This window comes from Chroicocephalus ridibundus, chromosome 9, assembly GCF_963924245.1.
Source record: "Chroicocephalus ridibundus chromosome 9, bChrRid1.1, whole genome shotgun sequence".
In the NCBI taxonomy this organism is placed as follows: domain Eukaryota; kingdom Metazoa; phylum Chordata; class Aves; order Charadriiformes; family Laridae; genus Chroicocephalus; species Chroicocephalus ridibundus.
The window spans coordinates 15,565,111-15,586,732 of record NC_086292.1 but is presented as its reverse complement, the minus strand read 5'-3'; the positions used below and the strand labels follow the sequence as shown (position 1 = coordinate 15,586,732).

Here is a 21,622-nt window from a genome sequence, read left to right as displayed (position 1 = left end):
GTGAGTTTGCTGCTTCAGGTGTGGGGTAGTTGAAGGTCATCTGAAATTAGTGATCAGCATAGTAAACGGACATAAAACAATGCAGACTTTAGTTTTTAATCTGGGTCTAGGATGAAGGTATGGTAACAGGTGCTTTCTTTTACTGAATTGGGTTTAAATTGCTCCCACACTATTTTTGTCCAAGGAGTGGGGTTTGGAGCAATTCAATAGTACTTGTTTCTAGGAAAGAAAAAGCCCCTGCACAAAGGGTTGAGAGCCAACAGCGAACGTTAGATGTGCGGGTCGCTCTGCCTGCAACGCCCAGCTCGGTGGTGTGGGATGCAGGAGAGCGCCGATCACAGGGAGGGGAACCCAGGCCCCTACCCAGCTTGGGTGTTCTTCTCCTCTGAGTCCCACCTTGGGATGGCTGCAGCGGAACAGGGGACGCCGTTTTCCCAGGTTCAGCTGAGACAGGCCCAAGCGATGCTCAGTCACAAAGGTTCTCCACCGTGGGGAACTGAAAGCTCAAAAATCCTGATTTGTAATTTTCTCATATGCTGGCCCGAAAAATCTTTGAACTTCAGCTTTGTACGTGAAATCTAATCCTGTTGTAACTATCTTAGTATGCAACTGCACGTTTTTCTGAGAAAACCATTGCCAGTCACATTACCATGTATTCATTTCTGTACAGATCTTGTTACAAAAGCAGATTTTCTTAGGCTGTACTACAGTTTACTATAGTATGAACAATACATGATAGTAAAATCTCTACCAGTTCTTTTTCCATTAAAAAGTTATCATGGCTGTATAATTCTGGGTCTGTTGTATCCTCTCTCTGCTGCGGTTATGAGAAGTTTTGGCTGAGCAGGGCAGGATTTCGGCTTTATAAGGTGCTGCGTTGTTCCTGCACTTGGGTTTGTGTAGCATCACCTACAGAGAGATTTGTCTACTCTATCGAAGAGCAGGATTGCACAGAAGGATTCGACCCTGCAAAAGTCTTATATGGACAGAATTCCTGCTGCTGAATTGTTTCCTTCATGAAGAAGCCGTATCAAAGGTAATAAAGTTTTAAATCAAAAGTCTGAACATACGCAGAGCTCTAATCTTCCTGTAGATCTAGTAATCCCCTGTGACATTTACAGGACAGTTTCTGCAAACTCAACATTCCAGCACTAAATTAGCATTTCTCAGGCCTAAGAGATCCACTACGTCCATTCAGTGTGTATGGAGCGAGGAGCAGAATAATATCACAAACTCAAGTTTGACAGCATTTGTACTTATGCATTAGCAACTCCATTTTCAGGATGTGGGGGGGAACAAAGAAGAAAAAAAAAAAAAGGCTGTGGCTAATTTTCCCTGCCTGCAAGTGTTTTCTGGCAGGACTTTGATTTTTTTTTTTTTTTTTCCTTTTCTTTCTTCCCCCTCCAGTACAGAGCGGAAAAAGGAAAAAGCCCCACGCAACGCCGTGCCCTGCTTTTCCCCAGTAACTGCACAGAATTTGTGCTGCGGAGTCAGACCCCAGCACCTGCTGGGCGCCTTTCAAGCTGCTTTAACTGGATCACAAGTTCCTAGCTGTAGATAGATGTAACAGAGACTAATCCCATAATCTAGACAGAAGTACAAGTCCTGAACGGGGAGCAGCTCGTGTTCCCTCCATTTGTACTCCAGCCGACATGGCAGGAGGAGTTTAGACCTTGTCATCCCCGCTCCGAGCCGCTTTCTGGTGAGTAAGATCTGTGAGCTGATTTGATTTTGCTTTATTGTATTTTTTCCCTTCCCAAAGTCTGAAGATGAATACGCAAAACAAAGCTTCATGCTTTGGCCAAAAAGGAGAACAACTTCAGTTCAGAAATGGCATTTCCCTGTTGGGTAAATATTATTTGTACTTGAGGTGTGGAAGTCAAGGACTGGCATCGGTTGAAATATAAAATAAAATCCAGCAGCAGAATAATGGAGCGGCTTTTTCAGTGCCTTAATTGTACCAGGGGTGAGCAGGGCTGCTGCCCAGCTTCTTGCAGCCACTGCTGGAAATAGCCACGTTTTAAACAAATACTTTTGCAGCAGCAGACTGCTTGGTGTCATTTCTGCGCTGCTCGGTGCCGGCAGAACATTGATCAGGAGCCGTGCGGAGCTGCAGCGCCGGGACCCGGCGATCGATGGCATCGCCGAACCAGAGCCGGCAGAAACCGTATTTACTGTTAGCTTTTTAACTTCTTGTTGACAGGCTCTTACCAATGACAGCTCTTCCTCGCTCTCCTCTTTCTATCCCCTTCTGAGATTTAATACTGTTTTACCATTTTAATTAAGGACATGATTCTACAAATATTTACAAGCCGGCGTAGCACGTAGCGCTCGCCGTGAATCAGCAAGCCACACATCCTTGTACAGATCCCTTCACAAGCGTGTGTAAACCACGGCACCATTCACATCACCGCCACGTGAAATGGTAGTTTTAAAACCTCTTCCTTACCTTGCTTTCCCAAATCTTAAAAACTCAATCAAAAATCCATACCGGTCCTCAGCACAGAAGTCTGGCTTTCTTTTCATTACATTAAAACAAAAGTTATTTAGTTTGGCCCTTTCTGTATCGTACAGTGTTAACAAAAATAGATGCTTATTGCTTTAATAAAGGTTTTGATTTGGAAATTATTTACCATTTAGACTTCATGCGCTCTAATTGCTTTTGATTCTTCAGAATATATATAATGGAAAGCAGCTGAAAGACTGGGGTTTAAAAATGGGCTCTTGCACATTTGAAGTAAATTTTATCCCGCAATCAGTCGTAAAGGTCTTAACTGCAGCTATCACGTATCCTAAATATGTAATTGCTGGGGAGCCTTTCCAGTCTATTGGTTACAGAACGCTAGAAAAAGGGGAAAGCGAGTACAAAAGTAGGCCTGATGTCTGGGAGTATTTTTGGGGTTACTCAGCGGGACTGCTCACCTGCCTAAAATCTTGTATATATGTTTTTTTTCTAGAATGGAGTCTTAGAATTAGATTGTGCAAAGGCACGAATGAAAAATTTCATTTGCACGGAGGAGCTCACTGGATTACATGGCAGCTGCTCTGGTGAGTAAAGTGACGAATGGTGTCTGGGTTTTGGGATCGAACCCTTGGCCGAAGGGCATCCCCCCCCAGCCCTGCATGATTCCCGGCTCCTGGGGAAAGGACTTACATTTTAAACATACCTCCATCCGTGTGTGGATCTGCCCTAGAAATCAGTGGTGGTTTTGGTACATGGATGCAGGACCAATAGGACCAGGTGCTCTGGTCTGCTCTGCCTGAGCCTATGGAATTGCTACTTAAAGAAAGAAAAACTCAAAATACTTAATTTTGAGGTATTTTAAAAGCATCTTGGTCAAGTGTAGCCTAGGTTTGGATTGAATGGGCCATATTCTGAATGATCTATGAAGACCACTATAAAGTGAGATAGCATCTCTGCTTACTTTTAGTAATATTTGTTTTCAAGTGACCCCCCTCCTCTGGTCCTCGCCCTTCTTTAGCGGGGAGGAGAGCACAGTTTGGGAATATTTGAAATTTAAACTCGAAGGAAGCCTCAGGTTCTCTTCTTCTCATATAACATAAAAAGCAAAGGAGATTCAGCCTCAAAAATTGTTAAAGACGTTTAACACTCTCCATTAAGATCACAAAAGCGGTGTAATTCATTGTTATCATCAGAGAAATGCTTTCTTTCAGCCCTTTCTTCTTTAAAGGGATTGCGTGAGATATTTCCGTACTAAATTAGTATCTTCCATTAGTGTGAATGGCTGCTAAGTACACACCATAAATTCTTCGTTCTGGGAGACACGTGTGTGCAAAGGATGCAAAGGCAAGGCCACGTCGATCCTCGGAGGAGAGCTGAGGGGGAGCTGCTGTGAGCCCAGGGGACTGCAGAGGTTGCTGGGAGTGATGCTGAGTGGTGGGCAGCTTATATAAAGCCTGGATGTGCTCGTTCTGGATTTTCTTTATTCTAACGAAAACCAAATTTGGAGTCTCTCGTTCTCATGATTATACCCCGTGCTTCTTTCCACCCCCTTTTGAGTTCTGTGTTTTGGTTTTTTTTTAATAATTTCCTAAATTCAGAAGATAACCTAATCTGTGACTGTGAAGCTGAAGTTTCTCTTCCCGCCCTTGGTTTGGTGGGACTTTGGATGCTGAGCATCCCTAGCTGCGCTCAGCACCCCAAGGCCTCCCCACGCACACCGAGTATGATGGGCAGCAAAGAAGACAACAGTGATCTGTACTTAACATTAGGTGGCACAAAAGAGTTTCCTTTTGCTCGCAGGAATACTGAAATACACGGGCAATAACGAGCAGAGATTTTTCTTTTCTTTAAATGAAATTCTCCTTCCCTATTTTTTCCAGCTTTCAAGTAGTCTTTGAAGTACTCCAGTTCAGCAACTTACTTGATTTCGTCTTTCATTGCATCTCTTTGGTCTCTCAACATAATTTGTTTTAAAAAAGCACATAACCCTGCCCTCGCTGTAGTTGTATTTACAGAGCAGCCAAAGGGCTCTAAAACGGGCTAATTTCAGTGAAATGCTTTCTCTCTTTCCTCCAAACCAATGCTGGTTGTAAGAGCTTCACCTCTCGGGTCCCTGAATGCTAAGAGCCAGCGTGACCACACAGGGGATGTTTTAACGTGAAGCTTGTCCTCCGCGTCCTTAGCTGGGGCTGTTTACAAGCTGCGGCCATTGACTCCTGGTTTGGTACCCACGCTACTTGGTGCACGGTTATTTTGTTTATGGAGTAGATTGAGAAAGGTGATTTTGCGGGGTATGATTCTCCTTCTGCTGTAATCCTTTCTGAAAACAGTCGCAGGTCGGCGTCGCGCTGCGGAGGCAGCTGGGCTTTGCTGCCCCAGCGCAGGGGCAGGCATGGGCCTGTCACCCCCAGCACCGCCGGGTCTGTGCTCTGCTGCAGCTTCCAAAGACTTACAACAAAATAAATCAGTTTTAGGGTTAAGAAACAAAGCATCGCCCGCTGTTAACGTCCCCAATCCCTCTTGTGAACAGGTACAGGATTGTATGTTTGCTGTAACCGGCGTGGGAAGGTGCCTGTCCACTCGTGCTCGTGCTGCTGCTGGGTTATTATAAAGACAAGAGAGCTCGCTTCTCGCTCGGGTCCTTCTCAGGACTCCTAAAGGTAATTTTCCCCTCCCTTAAACTGTTCACAGAAGGGGTGGTTATTGTTTTCTTCAAGGTTCAGCTTCAGAAGGGGGGTGAAAGAAAAAAAAAAAAAAGGCCATTTGGCTGGTGATGCTGCGAAGTTTGCTGCTTTCCTGCCTCCCCCCGCCAGCACCCACCCTCCTCCCTTTGCCCGGCCCGGCTGCCGGGGATGGAGCTTCCCCGTTTCACCCCATTAGATGTGATTAACTGTTATTGTTCCTCCCGAACACGCCACTTCCCGCCCAGGGGGAGCGGGGGCGGCCAGGGGGTGGGGGGGGGAAGGTCGGGGCGGCCCCCACGGCCTCTCCGCTCCCGGTGGCGGCGGCCCGGGGAGGCGGGGGGAGGGAAGGACGGAACAAAAGAAACTTCCTTCGGGCCCCGATTCCTGCTGTTGGGGGCGATGGAGGAGGGGGGGGAACACCCCAGCCGGCTCCCCATCGTCTGCGGGGACTTCGGGAGGGGGGGAGGCGGCTGCAGCGCGGGCGCGCAGAGCCGCGGTGCGCTGGCGGTGGGGCGAGGAGGCAGCGCTGCTGCCGCCTGCACCGTGCACTGATATACATTATCTATATATACATATATGTACGCACACACAAATACTCATCTATACAGTACACATCCGAGCGGCGCATCCTGCCCAGCGCTGCCCCCTCCCACGGCCCCGGCACCCCCGAAACAGCCGCAGAGACCCTTTTCCGCCCCAAAAGCGGGTTTCCCGCGGGCGCGGCGGCAGGTGTAACCCGGCCCGCAGGGCGCTGCCGGGCTCGGCCCCCCCCGAGCCCCCTTCCCCGGGAGGGTACCGGCCCTTCCCGGGCAGGGGGAGCCCGGTGCGGCTGGGGGCGGCGGGGGGTGAGGCTGGGGGGTCCCCGCCGCCCCCTCGTCGAGGAGCCCCCGCTGCCCGCACCCCCGGCTCGGCCAGCGCACAAACAACGCAACTTAATTTATAATCCTTTTTTTTTTTTTTTTTGTAAAAATGTTTATTTAAACCTTTTTTTTTTAATTTTTTTTCCTTTTACAACAATAAAATATTGCGTCAATATAAACCCCTTGACTAAAACTGGTCGACAACCAAACGTTACAGCGACTCGTGTGTTTCGTTATTATTTTTTTTCCGACACCCATTTAGGCTTTTTTTTTTCTTTCTGAAACGTTTTTTTTTCTTTTTTTTTTTAAACATAATGCGGAATTTATTGAAAATAAATAATTGTTGGCAACTGCAATAGGCAATTTTGGATAAAATAGTTGAAAAAAGCAACCTTTAATGAAAATAGCGTTTATTATACATCAGTTACTAAATGAATAAACTAAATGATCTTTCTTTAAATTAATAACTTCCAAAAAACGTTTAATATACAAAACTGTACAGTTATAAAGTTGGCAGAAATAGGCAGGTCCTCAGTGTTGAGTTTAATTTTTTTTTTTTTTTTTTTAGCGCTTACTGAAAAATACTTGAAAAATATAAATGTCGAAAGGAAAAAATCTTGAACGCCGGGGAGGGAGAGGGGCTGTGCGGGGAGCCGCGGAGCGGGGTGCAGCCGCGGAGCGGGGCCGCACTGGGCCCGGGGAGGGGATGTGGGGGGGTCCCGGGGTGCGGGGGGAGCCCGGCCCGGCCTGGTCCTGCCCGGCGGCCCCGAGGATGCGGGTGCAGCGAGTGAACTTGGCCGCGCACACGCGGACACACACACACAGAGGCAGCGATTCCCCTTCGTGAGTGGGTGCGTGGGCGTTGCACACCGCCCCCCCCCCCCCCCCCGCCGTCCTTGTGTACAACACATCCACGGACGGGGGCGGGGGGGCGCGTTACAGCTCAGCACTGCCCTGTGCCGAAAAAACGGTTATGGTTTTAGCATTTTAGTGACTTTTTCTTTGTTTGTTTTGTTTTTTTTCCTCCCTGTTCGTTTTGTTTTTATGTTGTTTTTTTTTATATAAAAGCTTTTCAACAAATCCAGCATCTCCCTGTGACGCGGAAATAAGCTCAGCGTGAACCAAATGCGGACGTTTTCTGTCCCCCTCCCTCCCCCCCCGAAATTCATGAGACACCTCATTCCTCTTCACTATCGAAACAAAATACAGAGAAACTGATTTCCGAAGCCAAAGCGCAGAAGTATAAAGGTGTTTTACTACAGACCTCTCAGTCTGGCGCTGATCAAAAAGCCCAACTCATCTTCGGAAAGAAAAGGTCTGGCCCATGCCACGGTTTTGTTTGTGATGCTCAATTTCGGATAAATCTCTTAGAAATAATTATTAGTTTTATTTTTTTCCTTGGGAGAAGAGGGGGGAGGTCAGGATTGTAACCCGACCGTTTTACGGTGTCGGGAAGTTCTTGAAAAGGCAGAGAAAAGCTGCAACAAATAAGCCCGTTCTTCACAACCGTGCGTGCGGCAGTCGGGTGCGCGGGGCTCCGCGGGCGCGGAGGGGAACCCCGTCTCCTCGGGGTGGGGTGGGGGGGGAGTGAGGAAGGGCCGCGGCCGCCCTGCCCCGTCCCCGCTGGGTGACATTGCCGGTGCGTGGGGAAGGGAGAAACGTTTTGACTGATCAATTCGATACAAATTAGGTCACAAATATTGTGTACAGTTTGTAGTAAAACACCTCAGACATTTAAAAACGCTATATAAGTCTTTAAAAATGCAAAACTAGTCTATTGTAAAACAGATTCACCTGAAATACAGCTGATATAACCAAGGCGCTGGAAGGTTATTCATAGGCACACATCTGTCTTTCCTTTTCTGTCGGTTTTTTTTTTCCTTTTTTTTTTTCTTTTTCCCGTGGGTTTTCTTTTTTTTTTTTGTTCCTTTTTTTTTTTTCCTTCGTCCTAGTGGAGACCGAAAACAAACCTTGTCTGCGAGTAAACACCGTGTACTGATCAGCGGAAAGGTCGGAGAGAGAGAGAGAGAGGAAAAAAAAATAAAATAATAAAAATATATTGCCCAGGCGGCGAGCGGCGAGCCCCCCGCTCCGCTCCGCGCTCTCCCGCCTCTCGGAAACCATAAGTTAAAGCCCCGGCGGAAAAATCCGCGCTGCCCGCAGTCCTGCCTGCCCCCCCGGCCCCCGGTCAGAGGTCGTGGCAGGCCGTGTCCGTTTTCACGCCGTGGGAGTAGACTTCGTGCTGCGGCTGCTCCCCCGGCGGGGTCATGCGCTTCTCCTTCTGCCGCCGGTTGCAGAACCAGACCCGCACCACCTCCTTCTCCAGCTGCAGGCTGTCCGCCAGCGAGGAGATCTCCTGGGCGGCCGGCTTGGGACACTTGAGAAAGTGCGTTTCCAGCACGCCCTTGACACTCACCTCGATGGAGGTCCGCTTCTTCCTCTTCCTCCCCTGCGCCGCGATCTTGTCGATGCTGGTGGGGCTGCCGGTGGAGGAGTCGGCCTCCTCCAGCCACTTGTTCAGCAGCGGCTTCAGCTTGCACATGTTCTTGAAGCTGAGCTGCAGGGCCTCGAAGCGGCAGATGGTGGTCTGCGAGAAGACGTTGCCGTAGAGGGTCCCCAGGGCCAAGCCCACGTCGGCCTGGGTGAAGCCCAGCTTGATGCGCCGCTGCTTGAACTGCTTGGCGAACTGCTCCAGCTCGTCCGAGGTCGGCGTCTCCTCGTCCGAGTGGTCCTGGCAGTGGTGCCCGCCCAGCTCGCCGTGCTCCCCGCCGCCCTCGCCCCGCAGCCCCGGGTGCAAGCCCTGCGCGGCGGCGGCGGCGGCGGGCGGCGGGGTGAGCCCGCCGTGCTCCAGCATGCCGCCCACCGCGAAACCCGCCTGCGAGTAGACGTTGAGGGGCTGCCCGGCGGCGGCGGCGGGGGGGCCGGCCAGCGAGGCGCTGTGGGCCGGGCTGGCCCCCCAGGCGCTGGGGTGGTTGGCGTGGGGCGAGTGGTGGGAGACGTGGGGCGAGCGGTGGTGGATGATGGCGCCCAGCTGCAGGTCCTCCCGGCCCGGCTTGACGTCGGGCTGCTCCAGCGGGCCACCGGCCAGCGCCGAGGGCCAGGGCCCGCCGTCGCTCAGGCTGGTCACCCAGTGGTGGCCCAGCGGGTGCCCATTGCCGGGGACGCCCTGCAGGTACTCGCTCTGCAGCAGCTTCTGCGGGTTGCGGAACGGGCTCCCCTGCTGCATGCCCGCGCCGTCCGCATGGGCGAGCGAGCCGGAGCCGAGCAGGCTGTAGGGGTTGGAGGCGGCTGTGGCCATGGCCGCCGCGCAGCCCCCACGAGTTATACTGTGGCGGCGCCGCCGCTTCAGCCTTTGACATCCACCGGCACGGCGGCCCGGGCAGCGGCCGACCGCCGACTGGCAGCCGCGCCACCCAATGGGGGCGCGCCGCCGGCGGGGCCGCGCCGCGCGGGCCAATGGGAGGGGGCGAGAGGGCCGGGCGCGGCGGCGGGGGGGGCGGGGCGAGGGCTCCGCGCGGGCCCGAGGCAGGAAGTGAATCACTCCGCCGGCACCGGGGGCCGGGCGCGAGGCGGCCCCCCGTCGCTTAACTCCTTCCGCGCCGCGCTGCGCTCCGCTCCGCGCCGGGCGGGGAGGGAGGGACGGGGACGGGGGGGGACGCGGGGCACGGCTTAAATGGGGAGCGATTAGCGCCGGGGGAGCGCACGGCAGAGGTTAAACGGCGGCAGCCCGGCGGGACCACCCCGGCGCAGCCCGGCACGGCCCCCGCCGCCCCCGGGCCGCCGGTCCGGCTGCGCGGTGCCCGCTCCGCTCCGCTGCCCCGCCGGCAGCGGAGGCCCCGCTGCCCCGAGCCCTGCGTCTCCCGCCCGCCGCGGGCCGTGCGCCCCCGCGATGCGAAGGAAACAACAAACCAAACCCCCTAAAAATAATGATAAAAAAGCCCCAAAAGGCGCTTTCCGGCCTCCCCGCCGATAAATCCCGGTGGTGCCTCCTCAAAGTTTGCAATGGGAAACACACGGGGCGCCGGCGCTGCGCAGGTCTGCAGGGAAAACAAAAAAACAGGGGAAAAAGGGAAAATCGAAGGGGAAAAGGCGCGCGCGGTCCCCAGCCCCCCCCCGGGAGGGGGGTCCGGGTTGAGGGGGGAGAAGAGCGCTGTGTCCCGTCCCCCCCCCCCCCGGTTTGCTCGGGCCCGGCGGGCAGAGCCCCGCCGCCGCCGCTCCGCACCCGCGCTGCTCCGCCGGGGCCCCGGGTGCGCGGGTGCGGAGCGGCGGCGGGGAGAGCCAAAAGCCCTGGTACCTCCGACCCGCTCCCGAGTTAAAAAATGACCTTTCCCTGCATAATTTTGGAGGTAACCTAGCTGCGTAATTATATTTGCACTTCCAGAAGACTGCATCAGAGTTCCCTTATTGGTTTGAAATTCCATTAAATATATTGCAAGAGCTCCTAGGTTAAGCTTGATTTAAATTTGCATACATTTTCATATATTTAGCAGAAATAAAAGAAGGCTTGCAGCTACCAGAAAGTCATTAAGGCATTAGTTTCTCTGAGAAGACAGATCTGAAGAAAATTCAAGAAAATGAGAAAATAGATATAAATAAGGTGAGAGCGCTCCTCTGATTCCTTTAAAGCCGGGTAGCATCGCTTTCCTCATTATAATAATAATAATCACAATAATTTCTCGCCAGGGCTCGGGCAGGGCGCAGCCTGCGAGAGGGGGCGAAGGCAGAGCGGGGTGCGTTGCTGGAGGCGTATCGCGATATATCGGGGAGGCTGCGGGTCCTCGGGCGCATCCCCGGCGGGCGGCCGCTGCGCTGCGCACCCGCGCCCGCTCCGCGCCCGCCGCAGCCCCGGGGGGCAAACTTGGAAAATAAATAATTAAAAAAAACCAAAAAAACACCACCACCAAAACCAAAACGAAGTAAAGTTTGCCGGGAGCGGGGGAGCGGGGTGTGTGGGAGCGGCGGTGGGGAGCGGGGGGGTCCGTGGGGAGGTCAGGGGGTGAAAAATGTCTCCGGGAGAGCTCCGTTGGTGCCGGCGAGCTCTGCCAGCGGAGCGGCGGCGCTCAGCACTGCGGCCGAGCGCGGGGGAAGGCGGGGAGGGCAGAAAAAGAGTTATATTAGCAGAGCAGCCCTCTCTTTTTTTTTTTTTCCCCTTTCTTTCCTTTTTTTTTTTTTTTCCCTTTCCTCCCCCCTCTCTCCACCTTCACAAGCTTCTCGAAATAAATATCACCGGAGCCCGCGGAAGAAAAAAAAAAAAGAAAAAAAGAAAAAAAGAAATCCGCACTGTATAAAAACGTAACTAAATTATTTAAAATTAATTTGCACTTTAACTTCCGAAACAATTTTTCAAATCCCATTGCCCGTGAAAATAGATGTTCAGATCCGCCGTTTAATTAAGGCAGAGTCTCTAGCAGGGAAATAAAACCCCGAACGTCCCATTTTAATATTTGTTGCAAATGTATCTAAGGCAGAGCCCGGCTCCGCGGCACTGCGCTCCTGACGGAGGAGACTCTCATCTCGCCTATAGGAGAGTATGGTGTATTTTAAAGTGTTTTTATCTGCATATAGTTAAATCTTCTTGCTGTTCTAACTAATCTGCTGGAGAGGGTTTCTTTAGCTCTTTCCTGTCAGTCTAACTTCCCAAGTGTAACAGATGCCGCTCTCAAGCGGTCCTTTCTGCTGCTTTTCTTTATTCAGCCTCGCATATTTCTCCCCATGATCTGGGTTTCCATAGAGAGAGGAATAAAAGGGGGACCATGGCCACAAATCCCCTGCCCCATGCAGAATAAAAGAGCCTTATTCAATAGACGACCCCGTCTGGACATGGGAGAAAAATAAGTACATGCAAAGCTACTGTTGCAAGAATTTGTAACTTATTTTTCATAGACTGAAACCCATTAAAGTTTTAAAAAAAGTTTCTGGGTTTGGACCCTGCGCTGCAGCCCTCTGGCTCTGGGTGCCTCCGCACTGGAGGGACCCGCGTTTCCCCAACAAATAATTCGCTTTAATATCTTTTTTTTTTCTTTTTTTTCTTCTTCTTCTTCTCCCCCTGCTAAATCTTTGGCATGAAAAAAGATCGCACAATAGCTGAAGGCAGCCTACCGTCTTGGGGCAGCTAGAAGTCGCTATAGAGAAACCCCCCGCTTTGAAGTGGAGGAGCTGTAATTGTGTCGAGTCCCGTCGTCCCCCCCCCCCCACGCCCCCACCCTCCCCTCGCACAGGCGGGACCCAGAGTTTCGGGGGGTCACCCGTGTGCGTGGCTCGGACGTCCCTTCCCCTCCGTGGGCGGCGGGAGCGGCGGCGGCACCCGGGCGCGGAGCCGGCGGGGCGGTGGCATCTCCGGCGGGGCAGGGACGGTGGCTCTCCCCGCCACCAAACCCACAGAGTCCCCTTTAAGAGCTATAACTAAAACGCGGGGTGCGTCTCTGCGTGCGTGTGTCTGTGTGTGTGTGTGTTTCTAACCGGCTCTATAGGCGCCTCTCTATAGGTAGGGACCTCAGCGAGAGCGAGCCCAGAGCGGGAGGAACGGGTTTATTATCGTGGCAGAGCTGATATTATTATATTTTAGAGACATTTTTTTTTCTCATTGTTCATCTGCGGGAGGGGAAGGAAGAGAAAAAAAAAAACACCACCAAAAAAAAAAAAAGGTCTAAAAGGGGTTCGTTTTGATTGTGTTTAATACAGCATGAAGCTCGGAGCGGTAAGCTGTGGCTCGGTGTCATGACCTCTATATTGAAAACTTCACCTTCAACACAAGTTCACTTTAGAGACAGGACGAGTTAGATTGCGCTTGGTGGGAACAAGTGCAAATTTAAAAACAGAGTCAATCATAACGGGGGGTGGGGGGTTGGGAAAGGGCAATTTAACCGTTTCTGGAGCCAGGAGTTAAGGTTTGCATTGTGTACATCCAGGCGCTGGTGCTAACGTTGAAGCCCAGCCACCCATCAGCTCAGCCAGCAGGGCTGAGAAACCGGCTCCTGGGTCTCCGGAGATGCTTTGTGGAAACCTAACCTGCGCGGGGGAAGGTTAGGAGGAAAAGAGGAATTTACAGAATATTAGAAGAAATTAGCCAATACCGACACAAGCTCAATCAGTTCTTTTTTTTTTTTTTTTTTTTTTGGTCTCTGTTGGCTGCTCTTGAACGTGAGTAAATGCTGTGCAGGGAGAGAGGAGGGAGAGCCACCACAGCCACACACTGCCATCTCAGAGCCACAGCCAGGAGATGGACTGACAGATTGCAAATTAAAATAGTCCTAATGTAAGAATGAATGCAGCCCCCCCCCCTCCACCTCCCCCCCCAAATCTCTCCGAGCACCAGCCCGTTAGTAATAAGCCCGGCACGGAGGGAGCGTTGCTGCGGCTGGGCTGGTCCTGCGCCCGGAGAAAGGCTAGGCAGGGACAATAAAGCCAGTCCCGGGCAGAGAAAATCACAAGGTAAATAGCATCTGTATTCTAACTGCTGCGGTTTCCAAAGCGTTTTGGGCGAATCCTCGCTCCTCTGCTCGAATCGCCTATTATTATTATTATTAATATTTTTTTTCCACGTTGTTAGCGTTTGAAAAATGTACTTGCTGGGGGGAAAAAAATGTCGTTCATTTGTGCACTACCACGTCATGTTCAGGTCACTGTTATTTTTTCGCTGGGTTGGTTTGTAGCAGGTATTGTCTCGAACATTTTCTTGATTTGCAGTCGAGAGAAAAAAAAAAAATATTCCGGGAAGTCTCTCCAAAGTGCACATTTTTACCGTGGGACCGGTCTTGCCATTTATTAAATCCACGTATTGAAACGTCGGTTTTTCTGGTGCTTAATCGAGAAATATGGATGGCGAGGGGGAGCCGGGGCGAGGGGCTCCGGCACAGGCTCGTCGCCGGCGGCCGGTCCCGTTCCCGGGCGGTGCTGGAAGTGCCAGCTTTTAAGGTCACGTTAGGAGTTAATAGATCTGCACAACAATGCGGATCACTTCCCTTTTACGTAGGCACTTTCCTCACCGTGCCATTCAAACAGGCGTGATGACAAGAATGCGCTTGTTTCACCCCGGACCGAAATCCCGTGGGTTTTTTTTATTTTTTTTTTATTTTTTTTTTCCGAAGCGTGTTCGCTCCCAGCAAAGAGGGGCGAGGCGGCTGGGCATGGGTAGCAGCCCCTGTGTGTGAAGGGGGACACATGAATCCAGCTCCCTTTCCAAACCAGAGGCCACCCTGCCTATATTCCGGCAATAATTCAAATACAATTCCTGAGCGGACAGATTTCTGCTCAGACATATTTACAGGAAAGTGGGTTGGATTTGAAAACGCACTAAATGGCATGCTATTTAACCTCTGTTGACTAATGAGACATTGAAGACAAACAGCTCTATTCCTTGGATGACAAATACCTGCATTGTTGTTTGCTAGCTTACTGAACAATTTCCATGCGGTTTTTGGGGGGGGGGGGGTTATGTTTTGTTTTGTTTGGTTGTGTTTTTTTTTTTTTTTTTAAAAAACTATATGTTTTTCCGGCTTTAGCATTCATCCAGCTCCTGATTCTGCAGGGGGATCTAAACCTCTCTTGCACTTCGAAGCGCCTCATCACTCCTCGATTTACATGTATAAATACGTAGCTGGTCCTGCTAATTCTGTGTTTTCTCACAGAGGAAATGTTTACGGCTCGGTGGAAAGTTTACTCCCCGTTTCACTGAGGTCGCGCCAACCAAAAGCTGTTCTAAAACCGGAACTTTCAGGCCAGGCTGCGCTGCTAAAAGCTGTTTCCTTCGCCAATGGCGCTTGGGCGATGCGGAGGGACGGGATGCAGTTCAGGTGCCGAGCCCTGTGCAGGTGGATGCTTTGCCACAGCCCCCTTCGCTCGCCGAGGGGAACGCGAGTGGCGGAACTCCCCGCGCAGCAGACAAAGGCTTTGCCCACGCGTGAGATCGGACCCTCCCTGGGAAGACCCAGCATCCCCCTGCCCGGCCCCGGCGCACCGTGTCTCCTTCCCCCGGGGCGGAGGAGCGACGGGGAGCCCCGGGCACGGCGGGGGCCGCGTGGGGAGCGGGGAGGGGGGTGATGCTCGTGGCAGAGGCGGGCGGGCAACACATCGGTGCGGTCCCCCGGACAAACGGAAGCGCCCACGGGAGAGTCGCCGTCAAAGGGGGAGAGGCCGCCCCTCGGCTGCGCCGCCTGCAAGAAATAAATAGGAATAAATCAAAGTCGGGGTGCTCGGAGGAGGGAGGGGGCTGCGGCCGGGCCTTGTCGGGGCAGGGGATGCTCGGTGCCGGCTGCCGCCCCCGCTCCGCCCGGGAAGTGCACTCTGCAAACTTTTAATGAAATCACCGGCGGTATCGATTTTTTAAAAAATTATTTATTATTATTATTTTTTTTAATCGAGCTTCAGCCATTGGAAAGTGTCCCTCTTTGGGATGGGAGAGGAGGGCAGAAGGGAGCGGTGCAACGCGAACGCTATTGTGCGCGGAGTTATTTCGTATTTTAGAAAATAAACGGCGTGCGTGAGGGTCCTCCAGAGAACAAGGGGACTTCGGGAGGCTTGAGCCAACCCAGTGAAGTTGGGGGTTTAGCGAGGCAGGGGTTGCAGGTACCAGTTTGTAGGCCCTTCGTGGACCTCTGGGAACGTCCCCTCGCTGGGGCGGCCGCGGGGGGACGGTGCCCGGGCCGTTATTGCCGCGCTCCCTAATGAAGAGTCCCCGGAAAGCCGGCTCTCCCCCTCGGACAACACATTTTTGAAGTGCCACATTCAAGTATTTCCTATTTCCTGCTTCTCCAAACTGTTTAGAAATTACTAGTAGCGGATAAGTAAATTGCAAGTAAACCTAGTGAATTAGGATGATTCTCTATCAGTTTAATTTATGTTTTATAGTTAGTTTAGCCTTCTGATTTGATTGCCTTAGTAATGTGAATTGCCTACAGCTGCTGATGATACAGCTTTAATTCTGTTTTAAAGGTCATGTAAACATGTGCCTGTAGCATAAGGAATGCAAATTCAATTCCCTTTTAATGCTTCCTCACATTCACTTCACAGCCTTCACCTAGAAAATTAGCAGGATTTAATAGAAAACCGTTTGAATGTTATGATTTCATTAAAAGCCCCTCTCCCTCCCAGGCGTGGCTCTCCCTGGGCCACCCCACGCCCCTGACGCCAACACCGATGCGCTTCCCACGCCCGTTTTGGGGAAGATCAAGGCGGTCCCCGCCCCGGGACGGAGTCACCATCTTCACCTCGAAGCTTTGTTTAGCTGTAGGTGAAAGACACGGGACAGAATAACCCGGCGACATTGCGAATTACCCCCAGAAAGAGGCGAGAACATCATGCAGGTGTATACCTATGCATGAGGCCAGCGTACAGCCGCCTGCTTCCCTTACGTCACGGGGAGAGATGGTGCTTGGAAAAGAGAAATTGGGTAAAAGTATTTGGTTTTGCAGGGGATCTCCGCAGCAGCAGGAGGAGAAGCCGTGCCGAGATGCCAGGGTGATGGGCTTTAATGCGAGACGCCTGCGCCTTGAAGACAGGCATTTTCAAATTAATTTTTAAACACAGCCGGCCCTGAGTTCATGAGAGATTGCTTCACCCTACTGTACTCTAGGAGAAAAAAAAAAAAGAGAGACAAAAAGGAAGAGCCAAAAAAAAAAAAATCCCCCCTTCCCCGTATTTCAAAGGGTTTTAGTGAAGTTGCTGGGAAGTTTAAGCCGGGGAAGCCTTTGAACGGACAGGCTCTAACGAGAGGGGAAGAGCGTCAAAAAAAGAGACGCTGGAGACGCTTTGAAAAGGGAACGATCTGTCACCGCAAAGCGACAACGGGTGAGGCGATTTCGGAGCCCCCTCCTGCCGCGGGGACCCGGGCGAGCGGGGCCGGCTGCCGCTGGTCGTCCCCGGGGAGCCCTCCTCAGCCCCGAGGAACCCTCCTCATCCCTGGGGAGCCCTCCCCATCCATGTCTGCACCGGGGCCGGCGTGTCACCCTGTTCCCCCCCTTGGTGTGAAAACGGTGCGTTCGCCCTGGGGTCCCCCCCCGGAGGCTAAAGAAGGTGAGATGCTGGAAGCGACCTACCTTCCCCCCCTCTCCTTTCCGTGGCGGTGGGGGACCCAAGCTGTGCCCGTCTCCTTCCTTCGCAAAAACGAGTGATTTTCGCAAAAATCTTAATACTCATAGCAACAGCTCATTGGTGATTCTGTTAATGTTGCACACCTCATTAAATAGCCCCAAACATAAGGAGGTTTAAATGACTTTATTGAATTAAAAATAGCATAGGAAATCACCTATGGTACTTTCATCAAATAATTAATGTAAACTATATACATATAGTGAGAGATTCCTTTTAACAAATCTATTCATAAAGCGCGCGGGGGTTTACTTAATGGCTGAAATAACTTAGAGCGGCACAACTCGCTTGAAACATGGAGCCACACTCCGGCACTTCCTAATATGTTCCTGTATGTTTCCCTGAGTGTTTTTCTTCCTTATCTTTTTTATATCTGAAGTTCTATTCCCCTCCTCTACTCCATGTATTTGATCATTTTTTCAAGTCCCTTGGCTGAACCAATCTCTTTTCATGCAGAGGATAAAAAGAGAAAAACTTCAAAGTAGGTTCAGGTAATTAACAGCTGAGGGGAATATAATCTAAACCATAGGCCCTGCTTTGCACCCAGGTCTGCTTTCAGAGCCAGCCGGCAAGGGAGTGCCTATTCCCTATAGCATCCAAATCTGCTTCCTCTGAACAGCTTTGCCAGGCCTCCAGTTATCACATCTGCATTTCAAACACCATGTCTCTGGCATTAATTATTAATTAGCCTACAGTCACCCCAGAGGATTTAAGTTCCAGCCTGCACATACTTATTCATTGACCTCTATCTTAGTTTTTGTTGGAAAAAACCCACTAGAATGCTTAATAATTTCCTTTCTCTCAGACCCTCTGTTCTAGTTTCATGGAGGGGAAACAGTATATTTTCAGAGATGGAAAATCACAGGGTTGTCTAGAAATTTGTTTAGAGCAGAATGCTATGTCAAGAGTTTGAACAAACCATTTCAAAAGATTTAGAAGGAATTTTGCGTAAGTATTTTTACCTTTGACAAATGAATTTATGGATTTCCCAGAACTGAGAGATGGTGGATACAAATACAATGCGGTTTGGCTCTGTGTGGAATATCTCTCAGTGTGCACTTTAAAAATACAAACTGGATTTAATTACCGGGTAGCACATTTATGTGATCAAACTAATGCAAACGTTTATTTGAAAGCTCTGGGGTTATACTGCTATTGACACTAGTAAGAACGAAAAAAAATGCTGTTGCGAGGCGCATTAGTACTTGGGCATTAAATATGCACTGAAGAAGTATATTTGGTAACTGTTCTGCATCATTCCCAAGGTAGTTTGGAAGGTGCTCTTTAGCCATTAGAACAAGTACGAATCTTACTACTGCTTTCTTGGCCATCGTGTATCTTGATACTAAAGTTCCAGAGGTAAAAAAATCGGAGTAACCAGGTAGGAACTAGGTTATATGATTCTCTTTTTCACACTGCTACATGAAATTCAAAGTGGTTGTTACAGTTTGGATGAGTTGTATACTGGGTACTGCCTTTTGTTCATGTATTTTAATACCACAATACCCCAAACCCCTGAATGAGTCCTATTTTAATGCCTCGTGCTGTTATCCATAGATAAACTTCCTTAAATCTTGCCATGGTTTCTCATTTTTATATGCGGTGGTACTATCTCAAACAATCATTGAATCATAACATATTCCTCCACTTTGTTTCCTAAGGAAGCGTTTAGTCTGTAATCACGAGGTCAGACTGGTTAACTTCTATGCCAGCCTAGAACTGATTTTTGAAAGCATTTAAACTATGCCTAAGACTCTTTTGAATTTCTATTTAGTGAAGAATGTGGAAAAGAGCTCTGATGCACAAACATACGTAGTTAAACTGCTGGGCTATCTTAGTAAACAAAAACACATTTTCCAAAATTGCAGCTAAGCAGCCCTATCTGTAAAATCATAAGCCTTGTGTGCCTGCTCTTCAGCAAATCATCACCTGGAAATAGATGTAGGGACTAATGCCGTTGACTTCCACGAGGGATCTCTCTCCTTGACTTCCCTGAGAATTTTGAAGATTTGGCTCGTTACTGCCCTTTTATTATTTTCACGTTTTATGAGCAGACCTGGGGAGCGTTCAGCATTAAACAGCACGTATTTTTGCCTCTGCTGCAAATATTCAGAATAATTTTAACATACAACTTTAACAGCAAAAGTACCTCTATTTCAGAAGGAAGAGAGGAATAGGCAATACTTCAAATTTCATTTCCAGGAAGATTATTGCTGTTTATAAAATAACAGAATGTATCTTGATGCTGAAGAGGGGAGTAGATCTAGACTGTTTTAATAAGATGTCCAGGACCTTTTAATCACTTCTACAGCGATACTAATACCAGTAATAACAGTGATAATGGAAAAAAAACCTAGTGTGAAACCAGGGCTGGAATCGGTTCTTTGTAAATGTCAGAATGTTTCTGAAATTAAAACTTAGCTGTTAATGTAGCTCTGTACCTTATGAATATTAAAGAGGAATAAGGACTAAATTTCTTCCACAGCAGAGCAGGGTGAGATGTTGTTTTAGAAAACAAATCGCATGGCGGCTTGATTTGCAGTGAAGTAGCTGGTGTGTTTTCAAAAGGATGGCTAAGACTAAGGGCTGCTGGGTTGGGATGTTGCTGTTTTGAGCCCTCGGATGCCGTCTTCCTGACTTTCCTCTCGTTTTCATTTGTGGACTGGGATTGCAGGCTTCACCAGGTTCTTGAGGTATAGATTCCATAGCCCAAGAATAGAAAACTCCCGCTGCCCGTGCTATTAAGTTACCTTTTTTGTGGTTATAGTGCCAGGAGTGAGGAAAGCATGAATGTACATATACGGTGGGTTTGACATGTTATGAAATATTTCTACCGTTCTTGTTATGAGACGTGAATTTCCATAAGAAGTCTATTTTATGGTTCATTTTATATATATTTGCATTTATAGTTTTCCATTAAAGCTTAAATATTTTACTCCGTTGGTAAGACCTAACCCTTAGCAAGTCTGGAAGTGCTTCGACCCCTGTTCTTATTGTACCCTTCTTTTTTTTTTTTTTTTTTTCTTTTAAAATAATGCACGTGATAATTTTACAGTAGTGACTGTATCAGTAGAGACTGAGCATCCACCAAGGTCTGAGCCGTAACTGCATTTTGTATTTTGAGTGTTTCACATGAACATGTTCTGAATTCAGATCTGCAGGTTGCAGATCACTTTTTATTTAGAGAAGCCACATGGGTAATTCTGATGTTAAATTACTGGCAGAGTGATTATAGTAAAACACTGTTGGGTTTTGCACATTTTAAAGTTCACAGACTTCTCTGGATAAAGCCCTGGTTGCTGCGCGGAAGGCGCCTTGCCCACCTCTGCCCTTGTAGGTGGAAAAATCTTGTACAAAGAGTAGGTGAAGGTGGAGATCCCTGTAGAAATTGCTGTGTCAGCAGAAACGATCCGTACTAGATTAAGAAGAGCACGTGGGGACAGACCTTCAGCTGACATAAATTGGTGTGGTAGCATTGACTTTCGGGGAGCTAGGCTGAGTTACATGAACTGGGGAGTTGCTTAGTCTAAGCAAAAGATTGACCGAGTGATGCATTATTTTGCATCATGTCTGAAATAATCTAAGCCCATAGAAGATAGTTTGCTCATTTGTGGTGTAGTGTAATGATGCAACCTCCGATGTGCAGAGGCTGTAGCACACAGAATGTGATGAGGGCACCAACTGAGGTCTTCAGTGAGGAGTCAACAAATGCCTGTGACATAGGAGACGTGACATAGATGTGACAGATATGGAGACTGTGTGACCACAGTGAGTGAATGGTGACTTTTGCGTGGCGACCATTACCTGAGGTATTTCTGCAAGTGCTGTGTGTGTACCAAGGGTGCTGATTTTCACCTTGGACTCTCTGTAAGACTGTATCATGACTGTACTCCTAAACTTTGCTTTTAGCCATCATGGTCTTAAAAACACCAGATGTAGCGTCCCGAGTCCCCTTGCTCACCCCAGCCTGGTGCTTCATGGCGTGCCGTAAAACCCAGTGCGCTTTAGCTGTTTCTAAAGGAGTGTTGAAGTGCTCTGGGGCTAAGCCTGGCAGCGGGCCACCCGGCAGCCCCCCTGCAAGCCCTGCGAGCAACCTGTGGCTGGGGCCATGTGATGACTCCTGCCAGGCAGCGCCCGGTACGGAGGGATGGAGGGATGCTGCCTCTCCACCCACCAGCTCCTCCCCGTCACCCTGCCTGGTGCAGGGGGCTTCCAGGGCAGCCCCATGGCCGTCCTCCCCAGCCTTTCCCTGCCCGGAGGCCTTCTCTTGGCACCGCCTGCATGGAAACTTTTAAAAGACTTTATAGAGTTTCACTTCCTCCACCATATATATTTCCTTCTTTTTATTTTTTCTCTTTTTTCTTTTTTTCCCCTGCCCTTTCAAAATATTTTTTCTCTATTCTCTTTTTTCTTTTGTCTCTTCTCTTTTTTCCTCTTTTCTGTTTATTTTCTCTCTTTTCTGTGTTTCTCTCTTTTCTCCTTTTCCCCCCTGCTTTTCTACTTTTTTCCCTTTTTTCTTTTTTTTTTTC

At 49.7% G+C, this 21,622-nt stretch overlaps 1 protein-coding gene and 1 long non-coding RNA gene across 10 annotated transcripts in view; one reads left to right on the top strand and one right to left on the bottom strand.

Moving 5' to 3' along the window:
- Positions 1 to 6,155: 6,155 nt before the first annotated feature.
- Positions 6,156 to 9,397, bottom strand: POU3F4 (POU class 3 homeobox 4). Its single transcript, XM_063346067.1, has one exon. It carries the CDS (start codon positions 9,304 to 9,306, stop codon positions 8,197 to 8,199), a length of 1,110 nt encoding a protein of 369 aa, XP_063202137.1. The 5' UTR covers positions 9,307 to 9,397; the 3' UTR covers positions 6,156 to 8,196.
- Positions 9,398 to 9,519: 122 nt separating this feature from the next.
- LOC134520540 (uncharacterized) overlaps positions 9,520 to 21,622 on the top strand; it is an 89,131-nt gene continuing 77,028 nt past the window's right edge. For 7 of the 9 annotated variants that reach the window (XR_010072463.1, XR_010072460.1, XR_010072461.1 and 4 more), the window contains exon 1: positions 10,286 to 10,605. This is a non-coding gene — a long non-coding RNA (uncharacterized LOC134520540). Of the gene's footprint in view, positions 10,044 to 10,285; positions 10,606 to 13,339; positions 13,440 to 21,622 lie in introns of those variants that run through there. The other 2 variants (XR_010072459.1, XR_010072464.1) reach the window with 2 other exon arrangements.

What these genes read in the sequence shown, in the direction of transcription:
- POU3F4 (XM_063346067.1), bottom strand. Translation starts at nt 9,306, where the DNA reads ATGGCCACAGCCGCCTCCAACCCCTACAGCCTGCTCGGCTCCGGCTCG.